We start from the raw sequence: 7,642 nt of genomic DNA, 5'->3' as shown, positions 1-7,642 counted from the left end.
ATTATGCTGGCTTCTCACTGCTCCATTTCACACCTGAAGAAAGAAGGACAATGTCTACCAAATTCTGACAGAAGAACGCATTAATGCTGAATAGTGTATCTGGCTAAGATCTCATTTGGATATAAAGATCATAACAGAAATTCTGAAATACTAAAAAAAAAAAAAAAAAAAAAAAAAAAAAATCAGGGAAGAGCGTTCTAGGAGTCCTTGGAACAAAAACAAATCTGCAGGACAACAGATTCAATCAATTCAATCCTGTTGGAACCAAAACAAAAATTCAGCATCAAAGAACTGAGTTGCAATTAACATTGCAAAAATATCCCCCATATTTGGCGTAGTGTGAGGAGAGATGGGGAAAAGTATGAGAGTGTTAATATTTTTTAATCTTAGAGACAGAGATGACAGACATATGACAAGTAAGGAAACAAAAAATTTTTCATCCCGTATATGCTAGGATTTTAAGCGTTACCAGTTTGTGGTAGTTGTATTTTAGTTTTTTTCCTATGATTTTTAAATTTCTAAAAATTTATTTTTAAAAAATTTAGGATAGTCAAAATTTTGTGTCTTAAATATAACTGACTTTTTTTTTTAGGTCTAGTCCCAAAGTAGAGTTAGGGAGTATCATTTTGGAGGCACATGTTGATAAGTATTAATGTTAATAATTAGACAATAGTTAGAAAGAGACTACATTCTTCATAAACCTGAATAAATATTATATTTATATATTAGTTGTATATAAATATAGCTTAAATATATATAACTATAGTAATATAATTATAAATATAAATTCAATATATAATTAAATATACATACAGGGCTTGCTCATCTACAAATAAAAATAAACGTCTGTGTGTAGAGTAAGTGTGCATGTATGTATGCATATGTGTGTGTGCATAAGCGTGTGTATGTATGTATACCTCTCTCTCTTTCTCTCTCTCTCTCCCCCTATGTATGTGTATGTATACATATATATAAACTAAATGTTTTAGGCAAAAATTTCAGTTACATTTCTACCTTATTTTCATTATCAACATAACATGTTCTATATCGCTTAATAGATAATAGACACAAACACTGACTCTGAAGTCAGAATGATAATGATTCTAGCTCTGTTTCAGCAAAACTTCCTTAATCTGTGATCTTAGTCAAGTTATGTAAGCTCTATGAACCTCAGTTATTCTACCTGTAACATTGGGTTAATAGCATTATCTATATCATAGTGCTAACATTAGAATTAACATTAAATATAAAGTGGCATGCATAGTACCAACAGGGTAAATTATTAACACAAATCTGCAGTTTAAGAGGTAGCATGCTAATATGGTTAGAATATGGGTTCTCAAAAGGAAGGAGAGAAGGAGACACAGTCCCTGCCACCAAGGTGAATGGAAGATACGTGCAGTTTGACAAATCTTCCAAATGATCCTATATCCTCTTTCTGTCTTCTCAGTTGAGAATTACTGGTATAAATAGGTTTTTCCAAAAGGGTAGAATGGAGGTTATGCTTCTGTAATACTCTTTGTTAAGTCTCTTAGGAAGAATTGTTTTTTTTTGTTTATCCACCTATTATTCTTTGGTCTACATTATCTCAGCATAGCAATACATAACATATAAGTGACAGGACATATCTGCTCACAAAAATTACTTTTAGCTATTGAATTGTATTTCAATTATTTTTTTCCTTGAATAACCTTTTTTTTTCTGTTCGTTCAATTCCAGTTCCTGAGACATTTCTAATTAGCTACCTGGGAAGGAGCCCCGCCTGCCCATCCCATGTTTTGGCCAGCTTATTAATCTCCTGGATTTGTCTCAATGAAATATTTATCCACAGTCTTTTCTGGTCGACATTTGGTATTTCAAGAGCTGGCATTTCCCTTGCTTATTTCTGGACACTAATATTTAATCATAAAATCATAGGAATTGGAGACGGATGAGACCTAACAGTTCACTCTCCATCTGCCTGCCAAACCTGATGCTGTTTTCCCTATCATTTGGCACTAATTTTTACAAAACTGGTGATTTATCCACTAACATAGTTTTAAGTGCCATGTTTTTGCACATATACCAGGAATATCTACTACCCGAAGTTTTATGTTATTCCATGTGTATTTCTTTTAGATGACTTCACCTTTCTAAGTAAGTGGGTACTCATGAGAAGATATACATACAGAATGCCCATATCACCAGCCATTGTGGTCAGTTTAGTGTACCTGTTATTTCAGTAGCAAAATATAAACCCAGAAAATGGCTGAGACAGAGACGAAGAGCCTATTCAGTCAAAATTTCAGATCCAGCCTCCAAGTATCACTATCAGCACTCTATGATTTCTTAACAGTAAAATACTTTCTCAACATTTAAAAATGCATTACAGAGTCCTATGGTCTTCTATTTCTTTTAAAGAATAAGCCCTTCCATTTTAAAGCTTCTATCGTATTCTAGAGGGACATGGTTCAGGTAGAAAGCTTATTAAATTTCAGATGCATGGTGGTAAATGGATTTAAAACATCAAAACCAGTAAATACTACATTCATCTCCAAATATTCTCCTGCCTGTGACTCACTCTTGCCTCGAGCATTCATTGCACTTCTTAGGCTTCTGTCCACTAAGAAATATCACTGCACAAGTATTTGGAAAATTACCTCAAAATAGGGCTTTATGAGATTATTCTGATATGAGACTGTGATTTATATATGACCCCTTCATGTAGTGCTTATCATGTATTCACACAGGTAGAGAACATTGTAAATCAGAAGATGTATGCTGGCAGGCTGAAGCATTTCCCACCCCCACAGTCATCCTCTCCTTTAGCCTTAGTCAAGGACTTGGGACAGTGGGTTAAAATGCCTCCTTTTGGGCAGCCATCGCGCTTTGCAGTTCGGTGTCGGAGTGAGTAGGGTCGACGCCAAGCAAGGAATTGTGTTCTCTCCAATCGCAGTAACATGATTAAAATTTGAAAAATGCAGAAAGATAACAAACCCAGAAATTTACTATCTGGTACCAAGTGCTACAAAAGAACAAAAGAAAAAGAAAAAGGGTTTTTACTCCACATAGACCCTATAAGATTTGGCTATGTCCTTCATATTTGACTGGATTTACAGTGGTTTCAGCAGTGTGCTACAGTTTTTAGGATTATATAAGAAAACTGGTAAATTGGTATTTCTTGGATTGGATAATGCGGGAAAAACAACATTGCTACACATGCTAAAAGATGATAGACTTGGACAACATGTCCCAACGTTACATCCCACGTCAGAAGAACTAACCATTGCTGGCATGACATTTACAACTTTTGATCTGGGTGGACATGTTCAAGCTCGAAGAGTGTGGAAAAACTACCTTCCTGCTATCAATGGCATTGTATTTCTGGTGGATTGTGCAGACCATGAAAGGCTGTTAGAATCAAAAGAAGAACTTGATTCACTAATGACAGATGAAACTGTTGCTAATGTGCCTATACTGATTCTTGGAAATAAGATTGACAGACCTGAAGCCATCAGTGAAGAGAGGTTGCGAGAGATGTTTGGTTTATATGGTCAGACAACAGGAAAGGGCAGTGTATCTCTGAAAGAACTGAATGCCCGGCCCTTAGAAGTTTTTATGTGTAGTGTGCTCAAAAGACAAGGCTATGGAGAAGGCTTCCGCTGGATGGCTCAGTACATTGATTAACACCAGCCCGCATCGGTTCAAGGTCTCACCATTCAGGCCTACTCAGAGATTTGATCACTCAACATGCATAACTTGAATTCAATAGACTTTTGTTGGTTAGAAAACAGATGTTTTTTAGATTATTAATATTTTATCAACCTAATTTGAGTGAGAATTGAAGACTGATTCAAGTAAGCTGAATATCGCAATGTAGCTTTCTAATTCCATAAAAATAATTAGATTTTACAGTTTATAATCTGACATTACCCCCAGCACCATTTTTAAAGAGCAACTTTCCAGACTACCTTTGAAGCACTTTTTAACAATATGAAACTACAAATGTAAACCATATTTAAAAGTTCATCATGTTAAACTTTTTATGTAGTTTTTTGGAACTAGTTTTTAAATTTTAGATTATGTGTCCACCTATCTTAAGTGAACAGTTAATGATTAGCTTATTGATGATTGCATGATGCCTTACAGTTTTCATTATTTTTTCTTATGCAAATGTCATGCAATAAAGCAAACCCTAATGTTTGGCACACACACACACAAAAAATGCCTCCTTTTTTTTCTTTTGCCATATAAATCCCTAGTATTCTGATTTGAAAGCCAGATAATGGTGAATCCATACTAATTCCATTATACTCTGCTGCTCCAGTTACACACACACACACACACACACACACACACACACACACAGCACTTTACTGAAATTCACCTTGACCTCATTCATTCTCCTACACTATTTGTGCACCAGTATAACTCCCCCACTTGATTGTAAACTACTTTGAGAGCAGATGCTGTAATTTGTACCTCAACATCCCCTGCATTTCGCACACTACATGTGATTTGTAAACTCTAAATGAAAATACGTTAAATAAAACACAAACCCTTCACTGGTTCTTTATGAGTTGTAAGTGATCATGACAAGATTTTCTATAGTTCAAGGGTACACCAAATGGTGGTGGTGAGGGAAATTACCCATAATTTCAAAGGATTAACCGGTCTTTGGGAAGTTTTGTGTACCTCTAAGTTAGACAAGGTAAGACTCAAAGCTGATTATATGAAGACGCTGGCAGGGATAACTGTGAACTGACAAGTTCCTCACTAGTTTTGAAAGTTTATAATCTCCTCACACCCCTAACCGACCATAGAATCCCAAACACATGTTCTTTAAACTAACATACCGCAGAATCCCTCTTCCTTTGAAGACTACTATTGCAATCCTGTAATAGAGCAATACATCCAACTTATATAACAGAGACTTTAAAAGATTGCCTGACCCTCAGTGTGAGCACTTGGATGACATTTTGATTTTAAATCTTGCTAAGTATAATTCCATAAGACAGCCAGTTTACCTCTTTTTCTCAACAACAAAATAGGGATAATAATACTTGGTTATGCTTACTTTGTGAGGTTGCTATAAACATAAGATAATAAAACTTTTATCCCAATGCCTGGCACATAGTGACTGTAAAATAATTGATAGCCATAACAATTGATGTCATCCATCACAAAAGATTTGTTTGTTTCAAACTAAGGTTTGAAAAATGTTACCACATTTTCTCTCTGATGACTTCTTCTTAGTCTCCAAATAATTGTTTTACTTGGGCATGATAATGAAATAAAAACAAAACTTATTTATGTATGTATTTATTATTTATTTATTTATGAAAGCAAGAATAAAAGCATTGCTTATTGAAGGACATGATCCAACACTATCCTTTAAAAAGTGGTAAATTAATTAGTGTAAAATTCGTTGAAGAGTAAACAAAAAGAGCAATCACCAAAAAAGATTTGCCATCTCACTGATTGTTTTATCTGAGATGACATCAGTGCCTCCCAGGAGTCTTTGGACAAATTCTAGAGATACGCAACAAAGGGATTCTACTAAGCAGTTATAATTTCAAAAAATAAAAAGAGTTTTAGGATTACTCTAAGGAAATTCAGTAAAAGAAAGGGTGCAGGGTGTATACGTCACCCTATTTTGAATATCTGGCCTTAAAAATAACTTAATGACCATAAATACTTATTGCCAGAGTAAATGCTATATATTCAACAGCTTCCTAAGAAATGGAAATATAGAAGGTAACACTTTTCCTAATGCCATACTATAGAATGTTTGTGAAACTTAAGAGATATGTCTCTTTCAGAAAGTCAACAAAAAGATGCAAAAGTACATGAAAGCATTTATTCTGGACAGTCAAGGACAAATACAGAGAGAAATAGAAAACATTCCAACAAAGGTATATGTGTGGCTTATTTTAGATAAGCAAAATCCACAAGTTTAGTAGTGAGCAAGAAATGTGCAAAGTCTTATCTTGGAATCATACAAAATGTGTTAATTCTTAGAATCCTTTTTAGGAATCTTTTTTTTTCTGTCCTCAGTCTGTCCAAAGTTATAATGTAGTTGTCATTAATACATACTGCATTTCTTCTGTAGGGACCAATGAAAAATTTGATCTTAATTTGGTAATGACTCTTTCATGTCTGAAAACTTTAAAAAGCATAGTTCTTATAGTATATAAAACAAAATTTTGTTACCTTTTATATTTCCAGAATTTTTTATTTTTTAGGAAGATATTATCACCTTTTTGCTTTTTAATCTTTGTAAACGCTTGTTTCAGTTCTGTGTTCTTTCCCAAAAGACTATTTTGAGGGAAAAGAGGCACTTATCAAGCACACAGTATGATAGATACAGTATTCTTTAATACAAATTTCAATGCCCAATGAGCTTATTATATATATTTATATATTCTGATCTGTAAACATATGGTAAAGAGTATGAGTATTTGTTAATAGATATTCTGGTTATACTGAACATAACCATAAATGTCTCATTACAGTGTTGCCAATCCTAGTTAACCACCACCTGTATAATCAATTAGTCAATAAATGTCATATAATATTTCTGTTTGTTAGAAAAATACTTAGTGGTCAACTATGAGTCAACTGCTATTCTAGGTACTGAGGGAATACCAGTGATGAAATTCATGATTCCTGCTATGATCTCATGAAACCCATATTCTGGTCAAAAGAGAGAGGGAATAAGTAACCAAATAAAAAGATAAAATCTCACAGAAAATGTGATGAAGAATATATTTCAGGCTAAATTGGTAAGAGTGATAAAGAAGGAGTGCCACTTTAGATGGATGTGTATGTACATGTATTTATACTTAGGTATATATAAATACATATGAATATACACATACACATATATGTGCATTTTTAGAAAAATAAAATGTTCTTCATATATATTTCTACAAACTTAAAGTTTTATATGTTTTTGAAAACTTTCAGTGTTTAAAAACTTTCTACTATTTAGTGTTCAGCATCTCTCCCTTGCAAACTGTGTTGTCATGAACGTGTACATTACTCCTTTGTTCCTATGTGTAACGGCTTCTCTGCAGTACTCTATAAGAAATGGAACTGTAGAGTCCAAAAGGAGGCACACTTAAAATTTTAATAGGTATTACCAATGGAGGTCCCCTAACAGAACTATTTCCCTGTTTCCTTGGCAAAATATGATGTTAAACTTTTAATTTTTGCCCATTAGGTAAGTAAGATAATGAACACAGCATCTCTTTGTATGTTAGTTTGCATTTTCCTGCTTGTTAGTGAAGTTAAGCATCTTTTTCTTTACTTTAATGACCATTTTATTTTCTCTTTTTTGACTCTTTGAGTTGTCTGTTTGGATCTTTTGCCCTTTACTCTTGGATTTTTATGTAATATTTATTCATGTGTGTGTCCTTAGTACAAATACACACCATTTACATACAAATAATAAACACACACTATATGCATCATGCCATGTATGTGTATTCTTATGTGATTATATATTAATACCTTTTTATATATAACCACAGAAGAATACAGATTCAAAAATATGTATTCACAGCGCAAATTTTATTTCCTCTACTGTTACCTTTAACATAGCTTCATTTTTACCACAGAATGATTACATATAACAGTTAAATTTATTAATTAATTCCTT

General features: G+C 33.4%; 1 protein-coding gene across 1 annotated transcript; it reads left to right on the top strand.

Annotated features, from left to right (window-relative positions):
- Positions 1 to 3,055: 3,055 nt before the first annotated feature.
- On the top strand, positions 3,056 to 4,004 carry LOC133094808 (GTP-binding protein SAR1b). The gene has a single exon (XM_061195544.1). The coding sequence runs from the start codon at positions 3,070 to 3,072 to the stop codon at positions 3,664 to 3,666; it is 597 nt and encodes a 198-aa protein (XP_061051527.1). The 5' UTR covers positions 3,056 to 3,069; the 3' UTR covers positions 3,667 to 4,004.
- The last annotated feature ends 3,638 nt before the right edge of the window (positions 4,005 to 7,642 follow it).

This window comes from Eubalaena glacialis, chromosome 7 (assembly GCF_028564815.1).
Source record: "Eubalaena glacialis isolate mEubGla1 chromosome 7, mEubGla1.1.hap2.+ XY, whole genome shotgun sequence".
NCBI classification, from domain to species: domain Eukaryota; kingdom Metazoa; phylum Chordata; class Mammalia; order Artiodactyla; family Balaenidae; genus Eubalaena; species Eubalaena glacialis.
Note: the sequence above shows the minus strand (reverse complement) of the source record. Positions and strands in the feature narration are given on the sequence as shown.